The 19,199-nt window shown below is 42.5% G+C and overlaps 1 protein-coding gene across 2 annotated transcripts in view; it reads left to right on the forward strand.

Moving 5' to 3' along the window:
- Positions 1-18,356, forward strand: part of kon (chondroitin sulfate proteoglycan 4-like protein) — a 71,084-nt gene extending 52,728 nt beyond the window's left edge. The window contains exons 1-11 of one of the 2 annotated variants that reach the window (XM_046628825.2): positions 2,111-3,282; positions 4,251-4,414; positions 4,529-4,760; positions 5,903-6,711; positions 7,204-7,458; positions 10,044-10,241; positions 10,334-10,535; positions 10,622-11,282; positions 11,448-13,501; positions 13,823-14,229; positions 14,384-18,356. In XM_046628825.2, coding sequence (XP_046484781.1) covers positions 3,186-3,282; positions 4,251-4,414; positions 4,529-4,760; positions 5,903-6,711; positions 7,204-7,458; positions 10,044-10,241; positions 10,334-10,535; positions 10,622-11,282; positions 11,448-13,501; positions 13,823-14,229; positions 14,384-16,351 — 7,047 coding nt within the window. In that variant the 5' untranslated portion in view covers positions 2,111-3,185 and the 3' untranslated portion in view covers positions 16,352-18,356. Of the gene's footprint in view, positions 1-2,110; positions 3,283-4,250; positions 4,415-4,528; positions 4,761-5,902; positions 6,712-7,203; positions 7,459-10,043; positions 10,242-10,333; positions 10,536-10,621; positions 11,283-11,447; positions 13,502-13,822; positions 14,230-14,383 lie in introns of those variants that run through there. The other variant, XM_046628824.2, reaches the window with a different exon arrangement.
- The last annotated feature ends 843 nt before the right edge of the window (positions 18,357-19,199 follow it).

Raw genomic sequence — 19,199 nt, forward strand, 5'->3', positions numbered from 1 at the left:
CCAACAGATGATGTAGGAATGAACGCTCTTGGCTCGATCCTGCGATATTCAACGCGAGAAGGCGAGTTTCGTTTGACCTTCTTGAAGGCCGGTTGAACAGTGTAACTTCACACCCTACTGTCATGTATTACATGCACGTGGGCATAGTTTAGTAATATGAAATAAGTGGAATCAAGGGACACTTAGGGCGCTGAAGGACAGGGGGAAATTCTGGGCAAATTGGGCAATTGTTGCGAAGCGGCTCCCGAAGGTACAGAAGTGGCAGTACAGTAGCAGGAGCAGGGGTAAACGCGGCCAATCATCCCTTCTCGGGGGATATTCTATTACACGCAATGCGTGATATATCCTTTCGACAACGGGGATCACACGCCGAGTAGTTTTGTGGAAACGCGTTCAGGCAGAGAGAGAGATGGAAATATAAAGCAAAAGGTTTTCAGGGTCGTTTTTACTCGTATAACGCCCTGGAAGAAACGCGCCTTGCGTCGCTCGTCAATCAGACGGCGACTATACACAAATACGCGTATAATAAAAATGCGAGTATACTAAACGCCCGAGGTGAATACAGTTTGTTATTAGACGCCGGAGGAACAGCTGTTCTTGTTATCAGCCGTCCACTCATCCCACCCCCTTCTCCAGTTCAGCGTATATGCAGATGCCTAAATCTCGGATACACCATAATCCATCTACCGCCTGCAGACAGCTACCGGCTAGCCGTGTGTCTCTTTTTCCGTACAGCTCGTGTTCCTGTAGGTATAGGCTGAATCAAAAAGCCGGCATCAATGCCTTTGTACAATGCCTACGCGATGGCGGTGTGGAGAAGATAAAGAACCCCGCAATAATCTTATGGGGATTGGATTTCACTGAAATCGTCTGAATTTTTTGTATGTTGTAGATCGCGGCATTTGGAAAAACAGTCTCCATAGGTACGATCCTGAGCTATAAATAGTTTGGGCGCTAGAAAAATATTCATTCTACATCCAGAATTCCTTTGTGCAAGAAAAACTGAGAAAAAAATAATTGTTTCTAATAAATAAAACTTAGGCACGTAACCGGACATGGCGACTTTAGATCTATGGACTCATTCCTTTCTCCAACCTCAATGGTCTTACCTGTAGACGATGTCGCCTGGTGGGACCTGGTGCAAATGTATATTTTTAATTGTTCGATGGAAAAGTGAACATGAGGAAATATAGAAAACTTCACCGGATTTCAAATAAAACCTCCATCAATTTATTTGAAACACGGTGCCGTTTTTTATACTCTAATGTCCATTTTTCCATCTAAGAACTGAAAACAGCTATTTGCACCAGGTCCTACCAGGTGACGTCGTCAAGAAGTAATTTCTGATCACGCTATCCCTAGGTATGCTTATTTAAGCTTTAGATACGCATTTTCGGTTATCAGTACTTTCTAATCTCCATTTTCCCATCAGAGAACCAAAAACACCTATTTGCACCAATAAATCCACCAGGTAACATCATCTACATCATGTAAGGTCATTGAGGTTGGAGGAGGAGATGAGTCCATAGACTTAAAGTGACCATGTCCGGTTACGTGCCTAAGTTTTATTTATTACAAATGATAATTTTTTCCTCAGATTTTCTTGTACAAGAGAATTCTGAATATAGGATGAATATTTTTCTAGCGCCCAAACTATTCATAGCGGAGGGTCGTACCCATGGAGCCTTCTTTTCCGAATACCAGGATCTACAGCATATAAAGAATCCAGACAATTTCAGTGAAACCCAATTCCCGTAAGATTATTGCGGGCTTCTTTTAACCGCAAAAAGAAGGGTGAAAGAAAGGAGAAAAAAAGAAATTAAATATATACAAACACGAAAGAACGTGGTTGAAATGAAACTTCGACGACGCGTTGTATTTCGGGCAGCCTCTCTGCTCCCAAGCCTCTCGTTACTCCACGCAGCCTCCCTCCTTTTCCCACCCCCAGTAGAAGGAGGAGGTCTAGCAGCGTCGGCGCCGGGATACGGCGGTGAGAGATAAAGAGAGAAAGAGATAAAACGAGAGCGAGAGGCTCGGTCGAAAGCGGTCCTAGGCGGCGCGGCGGGATCTCTGTGTTCCCGACGAACGAACCAAGCACAGTGCAGTGGGCTCTGTGCGGTCGGAACGTAACGATCGAGGTCGCGCTCCGTGGTAGCAGTCGTCGTCGTCGTCGTCGTAGTCGTAGTCGTCGCACTCCAGGTTTCCATCCCCGTCGGAGAATCGGATCACTCCGCGAGGCCGAGGAGCGGATCAGCTGGAAAACTGGGGGTAAACCAACCCCCGGCCACGCCGCTTAATGCAATAACGGGAAGGGTGGATCGATGTGGCGCCGGCTCGAGTCGGGCCTCCCCCTCCCTCGCTCTTCTCGTGCGCGTCCAGTGCACCGACACCCTGAGAACAACGAGGGGTCCAGTGAACTCTGGGAGCCGCTTTCGCACCCTTGACTCAACTGCACCTCAACCTTCCAAGGACCAACCTGCGCCCGCTGACGAAGACCTCGCACCGGGTTCATGAATGCGATTATCGACTGGGCGGGTCTGACGTTACCTGCCGCGTAAAACTCGCGGTTTTTAAATATCTACCCTAGTTGTTGTTGAACCGGTTGAGATACGGTCGGATGGACATGCCGTCGAAGAGGAAATAACCGGCGGGATTATTCACTCACCGGTACTTTTTATCGCTGCCATTATATTCTGAGGATGAATAATTACTGTGGGAAAGATTCCGTCGTCAGTGACTCGACAGTTCGTCATGCACGCGTAAACGTGGGGATGAGAGCGACGGGTTGTCTCGGCGCCGGAATAACGAGAGCTGAACCTTCGATTCGGGGATCGGTTAGCTTTCTTGCCGATTCGAGGCGGCGCGATATCGAGGGGTGGATTTCGGGGTGTTCGAACCGCGGTTTTTGAGACCTATGCCGGCATGTCGGATCGTCGTATGAGAGTTTCGGGTACACGTGAGATCAATAAGGGCTTAGCTTGGCGGGCATCAGCGCTGGCGATCCGGTCGTAGATGGTAAAGAATCTCGTTCTTGGACAAGCAGCACCTGCTATATCCAGATTCGTGTAACCACCCACCGTACCTACCACGTGTGGCGGTGTAAAGTGTGTCGTAAAAATCCAATTACCGCCCCCCCGCTTGCAGTGTTTTTTCGTTACTGATCAACGTCGATGAGCTGAATCCCGATGACAAATACGATGCATTTTAACGACGTACGACTGCTTGTGTTCCTAGCAGGCATAGCCTGCACTCTCTTGGGATGCTGCCAAACAGATGAAAAAGGTAGTGGTTCTTGACGGCCGAGTTACACTTTTGGCCTCTGATGATTTCAATGTGTCGGTTACAGTGGTAATTTGACGGAGAAAAATAACTTGGATGTTTTCTCGGCTCTGCTTAATGTCGTTCCATGCCCGTGGTATTCCGGCTCGGTATAATTTTATTTCCTAAAACAACAATCGAGGAAACACTGTGTCGTTTGTACCCGCGTTGTATTTTATGGTATGTAGGCACAATCGTTTCGGTCATTAGTTCTGTTCTCTTTATAATTGATACTTTTATACTGACCGTCTCGCGCGAGATTAAATTCAGATCCTAATTGGACGAAACGTTTGGTGTACGCAACCGAAATAATCAACTGGAATAAACGAGCAAACAGAAAAGAAAAACCTCAATTACGTTTCTGATAAGCGTCACTGTACGTGTATTCCATTCCCTTTTATTTTATTGTAAAAATCTTTCAAGTTTGTTTGTTTTTTGTAAAAACTGTAGTGCAGAATTTCAGGTATTGTTTTTTTTTTTTTTTTTTACTTCACATTCGTTTACATTTCCACATTTTTATCATATTTATACAACACTAATAAGATTTTTGGTGTGAACGACCTCACGAAAATTTCAGGATTATAGATAAGTTGACGGGAAATTAATGTTTTAAAAATTTCACTCTACAGCCGAGTTTGAGGTTTATTGTTAAATTTTTTTGTGCCCCATCACTTGCTTTTGCGAATGTTGGGTAGGTATACAGCTTATCAAAAACGATTTTCCGCGACACATCGCGTAATTTTTAATCTTAACATTTTATATTCAATTAGTTTTTATTTATTATACTCTGATAAAGAAATGGGAAATTCTTCCTTTGGAATGAATAGAACCTAAGAAATATTCAGAGAATTTCAAACCGCAACCTCATGCAACAGCTTCGAGTTCTTGGTCCTATTGATCTGCTGGCTACAGAGATCGCTTTAATGTTTCAGTATCGTTCTATGGAGCGAGTTACATTCACCTCCCGGTCCAGGAAGCGCGGGGCGCATCGGACGTCAGTTTCAAATTTCGAACGCATTTACCCGACGCAATGTTGCTCCTGGCCGCTGGGAAGACCGACTACTGTTTGGTGAAGCTGGTTGCCGGTCGACTGAAGGTAATGGGATTCCATTCCACGGCCGCGATCCATCCTCTGGAATCCTCAAAGTATCATCCAAATCAAATCGGCGTCTCCATTACGAATTTAGACACGAGCTTTCATCCTTCTCAGGTTCACATCAACCTTGGAGCTGGCGAGAGTGAGATAGCCAGTCCACGAGGGCTCACCTTGAACGACCTCAGCTGGCACGAGGTGAACCTGACGCGGAGGGAGGCTAACATCACCCTCCAGATAGACGTAATACACGCGACCCGGTCGGTCCTACCCGGCCGGTTTTTCGAACTCAACATTCACTACGGTGTCTACATTGGAGGGCAGGGCGACTTCAACGAACTATTTTTAGGTAAAATAATCGGTGATGTTTTAACCGCATTTTTCTTCTTTTTTTTGAATTCAATTTTCGCTACCGACTGACACGAACTCGTATAACAACTTTGAGTTTTATCCATACCTTCGGTACGATAAGGAGGATCGTGATTTGATTATGCTTCAAATTTCACTCTAAACTCTCTTTAACCGGTTGATGAGTAAGAGTTTTTTCAGTCTTCGTACCAAAACTGCTAGCCATGTACAACCGACCAAATTACACCAAAATTGGTACCCGGGGTTTTTGTGGGTCTCTGATTTCATCGCAGAGTGTATTTTGTGAATTCCCCACCCCTTGAGGGTGAAAATAGGAGTGGATCGGGGTAAATTTTCCGTTTTATTATGAATTTTGTTGTTACGTGTAAATTCGAAATTTGGTGTATTGGACAGCGATTTTTGAGGTCTCTGATTCCATTGCGAAAGTTATTCTTTGAATCTGCCGTCCCCAAAGGGTGCAAAATTTATCCCAGCATATCAGAGAATACTCCTAAATTTGCTTCCACTCCTTATGTTATATTGGTATCAGACTGGCATTGGTGAGAAGGATGGTTAATTTGTTAGTTTTAGTTTAAATTTTAGTTATAAATTTAGACATCCAGTTTTATTTAGACTATAACTGAGTCTTTTATCACTTTATGCTTATTCTTCAGTTCTTTTATTCTCCGAATTTAAATTCATGGTCAACGAGCGGTTCAATCGAAAAAACCCGCGAGTGAAGATTTTCAATTATTGCCGTCGCCATTTTGGATCCTCCATATTGCAATTATTCAATTATAATAACCGATTCATCATCAGCGACCCAAAAAAACTCCCGAGTAACAAGTTTCAAAAGACTTATTTCATTCCGGATGTGGGCTGGTCATAATTACCGATATTTGAAGCCGTCAGTTTGAATCCCTCACATTAAATTTTTCAATTCCAATTCCAAATTTGGATTCAGCGACCCCCGAAACGATAGTCTATCAATTTTCGTCCAAATCCATCCAGAAATACCAGTTATTAAAAAATATACATATATAATCCATTACCAGTCAACTAAACCTTGTTTTTAAGCTTGAGAGTGGATTTGTCGAAATGAACAATGTCCACAAATTAAACCTTGTGAAATTTGTTTATCAGGCCATACGGAGTACCTAAGGGGTTGCATGGCGGACATACACTACAACGGTGCGAACGTCGTGGAGTCTGCAAGGCTGAGGAAGGGTCAGTCGGTGGCAACAGGCGTTGCCTGGGGGTGTTCAACCGAGTTTGACGCGAGCCGAGATACGGAGATAAGTTTTGTTGAGGATGGAGCATTCACAGCGATTCCGAAACCGATACCTCGGACTGGTACGAGATGGGAATTGGACTTGAAAACTGTCACCGAGAGCGGACTGCTTCTCTACAACGCCGGGCAATCTCTTCGCGCCGATTATCTCGGAGTCGAGATATACGAGAGAAAGATACGACTGTTGATGAACACCGGAAACGGGCCGACCGAATTGATACACGGCACGACAGTGGCCGACGGGAAGTGGCACCATGTAATCGTCGAATTCGACCCGAACGTTATCGGGATCAGCGTCGATTCTTCGGCGAAAACTCTGGCGCTGCCCAAGGGCAGCAGGTACCTTGATCTAGCTGGTACCTTGTACATCGGAGGAACGGAACTCAATCAGAGAGCCAAGGCACTTGGCAAAGGGCTCAAGTCCGGAGACGTTAGTTACAAGGGGTGTATCAGGAAGATGCTACTCGACAACAAACCCCTCGGACTTCCGGACGTCAAGGTCAGCCAGGGCATCGTCGTCGGATGTGTTTGGGGATTCCCCTGCGTCGAGGCCGAACCCTGCGTCGATGGCGCTTCTTGCTCCCAGCTTGGCGTCAACTCGTTCAAGTGCTCGTGTGACCAGGCACTGTGTATTAAACCAAGCTATGCCGAGGACTACAAGGTCAGATAATAAGAATGGGTCGATAGTTAGGTTCGATGGTTTCAATAATTTACAAACTCGTCGAGGTAGGCCATGAACTTCACTCACTTCCTACGAAATGGCCTAAGCAACAACGTCTGAGACCGAAGGTCGTCGATTTTCACCTGAAGATGTTTGGCGTGTGCCCGACCGAAAAGTCGTTAAATAAAAACAACATTTAAACTTGACCTATCTCGACGAATTTGTAAATTATTATGTATAATCATATAAATACTATAACCACGAACTTTCTACAACAACTTTCATTGATTTCGTTACAATTATTGGCTATTCAAAGACAAGCTTGAGTTTTGTTTTGTGATTGACAGTATTTACTCCGAATTATCTCCGCTACGAGACTTTGGAGATGTGTGTTTGATTTTTCTTCGAAAATTCATAACTTTTTAAATAGTTTGATAATTATATAAGTATCGATACTTGTCAGAAACTAAAGCTTCGTTGTGTTCCATGCAGGTGTACTCAAGCGCAAACCTTCCAGTGGATTTAGAAATTCTATCATTGAGCCCTTTGATGGTATCCGAGGGTGATCACGTTCTCGTAACAAGTCAGAACATTGCAATGATCTTAGATATAGCAAAATACGGAGTTGAAGAAACGGGCGTTATTTTTACCCTGATCACACCGCCGTCGCACGGAACCCTGGCCCTCGATCTTCTCAATACCAAATCCGACCATACCTTCACTCTGCAAGAAATAAACCAAGACAAGGTAGGTCGTGAAATGGGCGTAAACTTATACCGATCTGATAACGATTTCATTTGAAACGCACTGACTGCATTGAATAGATGCGGTTCGTCACTTGCTATCAAAGTTTGATAAAACAAGATGCGAACATTTTAACTGTCAATGCTAAGGGTTGAGTGTATCTGAAACAGAATCGTGTAGCATGTTTCTATTCATTAAAAATTTTATACCCAAGACTGGAATTTTCCCTGATAAGTCTACAGAGTCTATAATTCTCGGAGAATATTGATTTCACTTTGGGAATTTTTTTTGTAATAATCTTTAAATTAGAAATTTATGGCTGTGAAAAAAAATTTTGTTCCAAATTTGAGTGAGTGAGTAAACGTTGAACAAAAATACTAAAAATTGTTGACTAAAGATAATTTGAAGAGTATGGTTAGCGTTGTTTGAGTAGTCTACGAACGAGGAATCGTACTTTCGATACACCTTGAGAGTTGTAAAAGTTTTCTGGAAAAACCTGAAATTTCGAGGAAATTTTGGTGCAACATTTTAGTCAATAGTCTGGAAATTTATCCCGTCGAAATTGACTAGAATAATCCAGACTTACTAAAAGTTGAATGTTATCCGATTGGAAGAATTACTCACATAAATTTTTGGCGGAATTAAGCCGCAGTGTAATAACAGTCGTTTTCCAGATCCCGCCTGACGAGAAACGATTAAATCCCCCCGTCTCGTCCTCCTCGTCCCTTTATCTTTTAATTTCAACGAGGTCGGTCGAATATGCTTTTCAATTAAAATAACGTGAAGCGAAAATTGCGACGCGGTATAATTTAGTCAGGGTTCGTTAGAGGGGTTGAGTATTTATGGTAAATAGAGATAATAAATATTGAAATATACGCGCGTAATATTAAGGTAGAAAATTAACAGGCACTACGAAGATGACACCGTCTACCATCTGGTGAGGGTATACAAATTGTGTATTAATTATTGTATTAATTTGTTTTCCCTTTCTTTACAGACTCGCTAACGAGTTTCACAGTCAAATTTCTCTTCGATATCTTATATATACGAGATTGAGATTAAGTACATCAGAGTGGTGCCGTTGCCACCCTGTCATCTTCTCGAATAATATTATTTTACATAGTTCAACGCACACCCATCCACGCATATTACACTGCAATATGCGCTCGAGATAACGTAAAAGACCAGCTATAATACGTTAGACGTTCACTCGTCTACGGTAGCTAACGGTGTAGCAACAGAACCGTAGGACAAAAATAATTCGAAAAGAAGAGGCAATGCTGTCATGTGTTCTCCCAGTTTGTCATAGGGGCCTTTTTCCACCCTGCGTCTATTGATAGCGAAGCGTCGTAAGGCCTATGTTTAGATGGTAAGGAAACGTGGCGAGAAATCCGCCTTTAGGCGCGGGCGTTGCACAGCTTATGCCTGCGTTTGAACGGCCACTTTATCCAGCAGCCGAGTTCCTCTATTTATAACGATCCGACTTTTTAAGACACATTCATACGTTTTTTGCGCATCTATCTACGTGTTCCTATACATGCGTTCGTGTGCATGCGATGGATAAATTTATGTGTATATATGTATAACACGGAATAGACGCCCCTTGTAGATATTCTCGCGTACGATTTTTATAATATTTTTCCATAATCTTTGGATGCATGTTTCTTTTTTTGTACTACAGGAGGAACTGCAGGTTCGAATCTAGTTTATTAATTATTCGTCTCGCGTGATTTTGACCTTTGCTCAAATATAAACTCATTTGCGCATATTGAAAGAACGTTTTTATAAAACGATAATCACGGGAGAAAAAGAGTATTTTTTAATGGCACCCGTTTCGGTTACTCGTTAATTAATGTTACGACAGAATGCTTCGAGCTTTGAGTGTCAAGTTCACCCGGGCTGAGCGGTTTTCCAAATTAGTTTTTAATTTGTTTATTCCATGCATAAAGTTTTTCTCGTTCGGTTTACTCGAATTGCAGGCAACAACTGCCGTATCTCATGAATCACGATATGCTAATATATCACCTTTCTTCACCTCCATCGCGGATCTGTGAATCCCGGTGGAATTCGTTCGTTATAAAACTCGTTTCGCTCTCATCAATTTTTTACTCGCAATTTTATTACTCTTTTATTCAACGCTCACGGTGATAATTACGGCCGAAAGAGTGAGCCGTTAATCAAAGGACACTCGAAACTCTGCTTTAAGTGGGTAGCTGTATACAACGTCCAAAATTAAACTGTTTCCCTTTCACCGAATGGCCGTTATCGTGTATCACTAGCGACAGAGAACCAACCCTTACTCTACAACCTTCTTTTATTTTACTTCAACGTATTTTCGTTTACCGTCTCTTTTTATTCTTTATCCTCCTAGCTTCGTTAGATTGTATAATGTTCTACTCTTAACGTTTACTTCACTTACCTAATTATAACTCGGGTTTTGGTATTCTTAAATCACCTAACTCTCAAGGGACCTTCAGTCGTCTCACTTCGACTAAACCTAATTTCAATTCTACTTAAACTTCTATTAATTCTTCATGATCCTCCTTGGAGCGACAGAGAATTTCAAAAAAAATCCATGGTCGTTACAGATCCAGTACATGCACGACGGCAGCGAGAGTACGGAGGACAGCATGATTCTTGAACTGAAACTACTCGCTGGTGCCAGCTACACTTTGCCCGGTTATTTACAGGGTCGCCTGAGATTCCCACTGCACGTAAACGTCACCCCCGTTAACGATCCTCCACTCTTGGAGATTCCTACTGCAAAAGTCCTTCGATTGGCTCAAGTAAGCTTCCGCATCACCGCTCAAAGACCAGCACAGATGAAACGTTGAAGAGACACGAGATCAATTTGTAATTGCATATCATTCGCTAACAGGGAACAAGAAAAGTACTCAGCAAAGAACTAGTGTGGGCTGTAGACGCCGACACGCCACTTCAAAGCCTTGTTTACACTGTTCTTCGAGGAGACATGGATGCAGGACATGTGGAACGTTTGACTTATCCAACAAAACCGATCGACAGCTTTTCTCAGGCGGAATTGCAACAGGGACTAATCGCCTATGTTCACAGAGGAAATGGTGAGAGGAATTGGAAATCGTTTTGAATTTAGAATATTTTAATTATAGTCTGTTCCTAGTAACTTCCGTCCGTTCTTTAATTTTAGCAAAATCGAACGCGATGCTCGGACTCCAGGTGAGCGACGGTATCGAGAGCAGTCAGCCAGCTTATTTGAGAGTCTCAGCGTACCCACTGCAAATAAAGCTTCAATATAATACAGGCTTAGTGGTGGTCCATCGGTCGTTTTCTCATCTGACGCCGGCGAATCTATCCTTCATAACAAACTCCGATGATTCCAGTATCGAAATACGGTACGACATTGTTAGTCCGGCACAGTTTGGGACAATACAAAAGTTCAAGGACGTCTCCGGCTCGTGGAGCAATGTCGATCACTTCACCAGCAAGGATGTTGAGCTGGACTGGGTGCGGTATCTTCATAACGTAGGCAGCCCATCTCAGGATGAGTTTAAGTTTCAAGCAAGCGTAAGGGAGGTCAGAACTCAGCATACCTTCGACTTCAGGATCACGTTCATTGACCTGGAATTGAAAGAGTCCAGGCGACTGCCCGTAAATTTTACCAATTCCATCGAGGTTGTTGTAGGCTCGCAGAATCTGAAATTTCAAACGAACCCCTTGACCACCCCAGTCAATAAGATCGTATTCACCATTGAGGAATCACCAAAGTATGGGGAACTGTTTTTGACTAAAAAAGCAGTGTTGAAAGGCGATACATTCACCCAGGAAGATCTCGACGCAGGAAGACTAAGGTATGTAGAAACATGCACTTAATTCGAAAGAAAACCACATTTCCAGTCTACTTCCAAAGTAGATAATATTCCACCGTTTCAGCTTCATTTAATTTCGTGGCAAAAAATTTCGAATGAAAAACGAACCCTGATTTCAGATGCGCTTAATGCCACGTTTCGTTACAGATACAAACTCCTAAGGAAATCTTTCTCCAACATCAACGATGAGATGGTGTTCAGAGTGAAGGCGCCACAGTGCGTGGAGATCGCGTCCTCACTTCTTATCAGATACAGCCTGCAGAGAAACGGAAACGGACCTGAAACGGTCAACAGATTAAGGGTGAACGAGGGAGGCAGCGTACCATTGAAGATAATGCGTTTCGATGGTAAAAATTACGGCGTTACTTCGCTAACTTACAACGTAACGGTCACCCCTTTACACGGCTGGCTAAAGGTCGTCAATGATACATTTTATTCAAACCCGAGACGAAATGCTACGTATTTCACGTCCAGCGAACTGGCCGCCGAGCTTGTACACTATGTTCATGATGATACGGAGACTCCGGAGGATACTTTTGCGTATGTGGCCATTTCCTCAGAGCGAGAGAACTTCATGTACGTAGGCAATTTTCACGTTGAAGTGGCAATGAGAAATGACAATCCGCCAACACGACTCAACGCCAGAGTATTTCACGTTGTTCTCAACGGCGAACGAATTCTCACTAACAAAGTACTCGAGTACATTGACGCTGATCTCGATACGAAACCTTCGGACATCGTCTACTCGAGGCGGGACGCGGCAAACGGGGGACTCTACAAAGTGACCAATCCTTCGGTACAAATATACGAATTCACGCAGCAGGACGTTAACCGGCATCAAATACTCTTCAGACACCACGGCGAGGAGACGGGAAAAGTCGAGTTAGGTGTCACCGACGGGCATTTCTACACCGCTGGAGTCCTCGAGGTCCAGGCGAGCCCGCCGTATGTTAATCCTGTACCAACCAATAGCGCGGTGGTCAAATTTAACGAATCGACGACTCTGACTACAGCGGTGCTTCAGATTGAGACAAACGTGAATGCCAATGAGAGCGAGATAATTTACACCGTGATAGAGAAACCGAGACACGGTGTGTTGCTCAAACGCGACAAGGAGACAACTACGTTCACTCAAGATGATCTAGCTCACGGAGAAGTTAGCTATAAACACCAAGGTGGCTCCCTGACCAAAGATAGCTTCAAGTTTCGCGTTTCCGCAAAAAAAACTGAGGCTGAAGGCCATCTTACCGTCAAAGTTTACCCGGAGAGCTATTGGGAACCACTCATCGTCGCCAACAATCAAACGGTTCTCGTCGAGGAAGCGACGAGTGTTCTGCTGTCTAAGAAACACCTGGAAGTTATGCATCCAAAAATATCCCCGGGTCAGATAACATATCTGGTTAAAGAAAGACCTCGATTTGGAAATCTTGAACTCCAGTCTCCTGATCAGGAACACAGCGACGAGGCTAGGGACGATTACGTTGTCACCAGCTTTGAGCAAAGTACTATTAATGAGGGTAAACTGCACTATGTCCAGTCGGAACCGAACCAAACTCAGGACAGCTTTACGTTTGACGTTACAAATGGGATAACGTGGCTCCGAGACCTCGCCCTCAACTTCGTTGTCATCCCTGACAAGATGTACCTTGCAAGCGGGAACTTGAGTGTCATCGAGGGAAAGAACGTCGTTTTAGACGAGTCAGATTTCCCAGTGATAACGGAATACTATGCGGGAAAGGTGACGGACTACAGAGTTATTGAAAAACCAAAGCACGGTACCCTGATTGATTCTACGAAAAATTCTCTGGTGAAGAAGTTTCCGCAAAAACACCTTGCTGCTGGTGTCATAATGTATCGACATTCGGATGATGAAACTCTGAACGATAGTCTTAGACTTGTCGCCATTGCCGGTGAAAAAACCAGCGAACCCTTTGAGCTTGGATTCAAAGTAATTCCCGTTAACGACGAAATTCCGTTTCTGGTTAATAAGACCACTTTGAATGTATGGCAAGGTGGCTCTGTCTTTATAACGTCCAAGAATCTTGCTACTCTTGATAATGATACTGAACCGGCAAATTTACAGTATCATGTAACCAGCATCAGAAATGGATTTATCTCAATGAAGCAGTTTAAGAAATTGGAAATTCGTAATTTTACTCAACAGCATATCAACAACATGGAAATAATGTTCACACATACGAGTAAGTTGGAAATATTGCATTTATTAAAATTGTTCTCCAGAATATTATTATAGTTTCACGTTGAATTATGGAATGAGTTCTCGGAAAATTTTACTCAGATAGTACGTTAGAAATTTCTACCAAAATTCAAAAATTGTCAGAAAAATCTTCTCCATTAACATGAAGTACTCAATTTCTTTACTTTTCCGTAACATGTATGTACCATGAAATTTGTTAATAAAAAGATAATCACTTATCGTTGGGCCAACTTGAAGAACAGTTCTCATATAATCACTTATCAATCATTTTTGAGCTTGAAAGCAATTTTTCTTATCTCTACAGACGAATCAGATGCTGAATTTATCTTCACGATTAACGATGGGGTTCATACTACAAGTAACTACACGATGCTGGTTGTAACGCGAGAAGTCCGTCTCTCGGTGAAAAACAATAATCCATTAAACGTGTTTCCATTAACAAGGAAACCGATATCTGCGGACCTACTATTTATTGATAGTACAGATGGCAATCGTAAAATAAAATACATTGTCAGAAGCGGGCCGCATCTCGGGAGGATAATCATGGAAACGAGCGAGGGGATATGGCTCGAGGTTGACAGGTTTTATCAGAGCGATTTAAATCACAGCAAAGTAATTTACGAACACACCAAACAATTCATGGATCTCTCTGCCAACGACTCCTTCGTTTTCGACGTAGAGGCACATTTCGCTAAGCCGGTACTGAATCAGGTAACCCGTTTTCTTTACTCTTGTGCTATAAAAAAAACTAAAGAACAACTGCTAGAACAGTAATTTTTAGGTGCAAATGGCCAAAACTTTACCAACTCACATCGATTTGTTACAAAATTTCATATATAATCAATCCAACGATTTATGATTTCAGCTCTTTCAAATTGAGATATCTGTATCAAGCGGCGGACTTGACAGATACATATCAGCCGAAAGCGTTCGCGTCGAGGAGGGAGGTTCGGGAAAGGTGATAGTGAACGTTACCGGCATTGTTAAGTTTCTGCAGGCAAAAGCTGGCCTTGAAAATCCCACGGTAATAACCAGACTTGCCACACATCCTAGCCACGGCCACGTTATGCTTTTACCAGACTTAAATGTGACGACATTCACACTGCCTGAAATTGAAGGAGGAAAGGTAGCGTACTTCCATGATCACTCGGATACGACGGAAGATCATATTCACTTCTCTGTGTACCTGACTCCGGGCCACATTCTACTGTGTAACACGACTGTCCCAGTAATTGTAACGCCGATAAATGACGAGCCTTTCAAACTCGTAACCAACGCGCCTTTCGTCTCTGTTGTAAGAAATCAGAACCAGACAATAACCAGAGAAAACTTGCTTACGACCGATCTGGACACAGACCCTCAGGAACTATCCTACGACGTTATATCTGGCCCAACTTACGGCAGGCTTCTTCTGCTTCCCCAAGATCAAAATTCATCCGAAGTTCATCAGGTGAACAAGTTCAGCCAGCACGATGTTGACTCAAATCGTCTCGTCTATGAGCACTCCGGCCCGTTACAAGCGGCTTCGTTTTACTTCAGGGTATCCGATGGGAGATTCAACCCGGTCTACAGGGTATTAAACTTTCACGTTCTCCCAATCCGTTTGAACGTGACTGTCGTCGGCCCTGTCAGCCTCCAGCAAGGCTCTAACGTAGCTCTGATATCAGAGGACAACATAAGACTAGAAACTAACGCGAGGCAGGATTTGGTCACCTACAATGTAACAAAGGCACCGAAGTTCGGCACCATATACGTCAGGGACGCTGCGGCGGTTAGCTTCAGGCACACGGATCTTCTGTCGAAGAGTGTAATGTTCATGCAGACCGACATGACCGTGTCGAATGATAGCCTCGAGCTAGCGGCACAGCTGAGCGATTTTGAGGCAAAACACGTCGTCATCGACGTCGTTGTAGAACCATTGATGATCGTGAATCCCATGGTGGCTATAGCAGGGGAGAGAAATCGGTTGGATCTACGATACATGGACGCGACGCCACTGGCGAAGCTGACAAGTAGCAACCCGGTGTTCCTGGTGACGAGGAAACCGAAGTATGGACGAATTAAAAAGATCATCAGGAGTTCCGGAGATAGGAAGGGCACGCGGGAACGAGAAGTGAGCAAGTTCGCCCATCAGGAGCTGATTTCGGGCCTGATATACGTTGTATGTAAAAAAATGCCCGCTCTGGAAATCGAAGGGACACCCGACAGCTTCGGCTTTGTGCTGGCAGCATCTATATTTCAGCCCGCGGCTGGCAACTTCAACTTCCGAATCAAATATAACGTCGACGATTTCAATATGACCTTAGGTAGTCCGATGGACCCGGTTGGGCACGAGGGAGAAATGGCAATAGCCCCGAACATGAGCAACGACTATCTCCTCATCCTGGGAATGCTCTTGGGCGTTTTCCTCCTCGGCGTAGTCGTCATAATCACCATAAGGTGTAGACACAATCGGTACAAGCATGCCGACGACAATAAGACCGAACCATCACCCGGGGTTGGTGTAATGCCGCTACCTAGACCACCCGATCATCTTATGCCCGCCACTCCGCACCTCAAACGATTCGGTAATGATCATGATGGCATTACGGGAAGTAGTACCCCACTTCCAGTCCTACCATCCATGCCAGCCACTCTTCCTCAATGCAAGGTAATCCCTCTTAGCCCTTTGGACAGCATCGCTGGCTCCGAGGTCGACGTCTCTTCGAGGTATCCTTACGGTGTGCCGGACGGTGACGAGTGGAGCAGCTTTGACACTTCCGATCTGCCGTGTCCCTCGGCTACCACACCTAGGGCCAATCCGTTACTCAGGAGAAACCAGTACTGGGTATAGCACAAGGCCTACTGTCATAGACGTGACAAGTTTTTGCCTTTCACGCAGCTGAGACTTTCATGATGAGGTTTTGGCGAAGCGAGATGAAGTCCTACGGTGACGTCGTGCCTCAAGGAAAGACTTTTAAGTACACGATACACGTGTGGATACTGTTCTTGACTTTTGGTTCGGCTCGATGAACGACCGATTGACGATTGTGGTCACTCGAATGGTGCTGATCGTAAATCCGAACGAGAAATATAGACTTTCACATATTTACATTTAAGGTTCTCAATGTCAGGGAAAGGTACTCTGGCACGGGGTGGATATAAGGGAAAGGGTGGGAGGGTACTTCGAAATTGACGAAAACACATTAAAGGTATCGTAAGAACGCACTGGCTAAGCAACCAAAGTAAAACTATGACTTAAGATTTAGATAATGTGCCTACGAAGGTAGAGGTAATTAAAAATTAACACCTAAGTTAGCGTTAAGGATGATTAAATATACGTTATATATACATATAATATATCTATATTCGGTAGCTTTTTAATGAACATATTATTATATCTGCGTCGCAACGCGTTAACACCAAAAATCTTTAACCGGAAAAAAGAGAATGGAAAATATTAATATTAACGGTAAAAATTGATTTAACTGGGAAGTAATGGTACAGTCCGCTCTTTCAATAGTGCCCCGATCGAAATGCATGTCGATCTATTTGATACGATAATTCTTTTGCTAAAATGATAATTGTACTAAGTAATTTGTTAATCTTGACTTATGCATGCTTAGTATTATGGTTTGTGCAAACTGACTCAAATAACAAATTATTTCAAACGTTTCAAAAGCTATATCATTAAATGAACGACTGCATGTGTCATGATACGAGTTTATAAAAGGCAAGTCGATTTATCGTATGAATAAATATTCCAAGCTAAAATAGTTGTGGACAATATAGTTTTCTTTGAAATTGAACAACAAAATTATCATGATATACGAATTACGAAATATCTTCATTCTAATAAAAAAAGATTATAATTCAAGTACATATTTTATAATTCTTATATCACGATAATTTTGTTATTTACTTTCAAAGAGTTTTCATTGGCAGAGCGGACTGTAATAAGCTCTGTTGAGTGTTAAAATTGTTGTAAATGTGTTCCAGTATTAAAGCGTGTTATAAATAAATTTATGAATGTTGACAGCGGGCAAAGCTGTTCACCAAGCACGTTTTGGCTTTGAATCGCGAGATATTTAAATTGTTGTTAGACGATACTACTGAGATAATTAATTGGTCGTAAGTTAAAAATTCTCAAATGTACTATAATACAATATAGGATCTTTTTACTACACACGGTAGAACAGACTAACTTCGAACAAGTATCTATGTGTATACAAAAATACCTCCTGAGCTAAGGAAAAGTGTCCCAAACTCTGTCCGAGACTAACTGAGGAGAATTTCGAAAACAGAATTATAATTTCAACGAAATATCATTGGAATCTTACTGTCGGAGTAAGTAAAATCAATTAATGTGGTCAAAAACGACGCAGAAGAACAAATCATCAATATACTTTAAATCAAGTATGTTGTCAATTTTTTATGTTTTTGTACAAAGAAAGTTTTAATTTTTTACACTTTTCCTTGTAACGGTAGAATAGCAATCAATATTCACATAGATTATGATTGTTTTTATCATCATCGTCATCATCGTTACTGTTATTAATAATAATTGTTCAATACATGTAAACCTATACGTACACATGTGTATCTATAGCCTATGCGGAGAAAGTGCAATACAAATTTATGCGCATACGCTATAGTGCATTTGAAATCAAATAGGCTTTTTTACAAACTAGGTATTGTCCAAAATGTAGATGAAGAAGAAGAGGAAGACAATTAGCGCCCTACGAGTGCCAAAATTATAAAATAACAAATTATTATTTATAGTGATCATCATGCGACTGTACTCGAACCCTGTCCATCAATATAAAATAAGTAATAAAACACGGTTTAAAAAATTCTAACGATACGTCGTTGACTGAAGATATATGAAGACTTTATAGCTAGCCCTGAATTGTTTATCGTAATGGTTTATCAACTCCAGTGTTGGGCACCAAAAATTACTTTGTGTAATTAAGAAAAAAAACTCCAATTACATTTTCAATTTGAAATTAAGTAAGAATGACTTATTATACTTACAATTGCAATTTGTAATTAGAAAAATGACGATTACAAATTACGAATGTAATTAGTATGGACTTTGCGTCTAATTACAAATTACAAATGTAATTAGAAATGGTTTTTCGACCACTTGTAAGCATCTTTCATTTACGAAATTATTGTAATTTCTAGTTTCCGTTTAGCGACCTCAAATTGCATGAAAACAGTCTCACGATGGCTCATTTTACGTCTCATTCTTTACGGAATCATAGGAAGTGTCTCCATTATGCACTTTTAGGCAAACGACATGCGAGAAATGTGGAAATAGTAATAACAAAAATATTAAAAATGAATAAAATAGTTTAACACGTGTCCAAAACCACACATTTTTTTGACGATTTTCGGGATATTATCGATAAGGGTAGGACTGCTACGCGATCCGATCTAAAATCGAGTCGGCATAGCAGTCACCGCAATTATCTTCCCGCCCTTCGGCACGCACAAGTCAGTAAGGCTAGCAATCTATACATCTTTAGAAACGGATACTATATTGTTTTTCGAAAGTAAAAAATAAGAAAACCGACAGTCACGCATCGCGATGCGCGGTCATTGAGAGCTTCCGTGAACCTCCGGCAGATAGCGACAGTCTGCCGATTGCGAGCCATGAAGCATCCAAAAAAGGTGCGCGTTACGCATGCTCCATGATC

The sequence above is a fragment of the Neodiprion pinetum genome, chromosome 5, assembly GCF_021155775.2.
Source record: "Neodiprion pinetum isolate iyNeoPine1 chromosome 5, iyNeoPine1.2, whole genome shotgun sequence".
In the NCBI taxonomy this organism is placed as follows: Eukaryota; Metazoa; Arthropoda; class Insecta; order Hymenoptera; family Diprionidae; genus Neodiprion; species Neodiprion pinetum.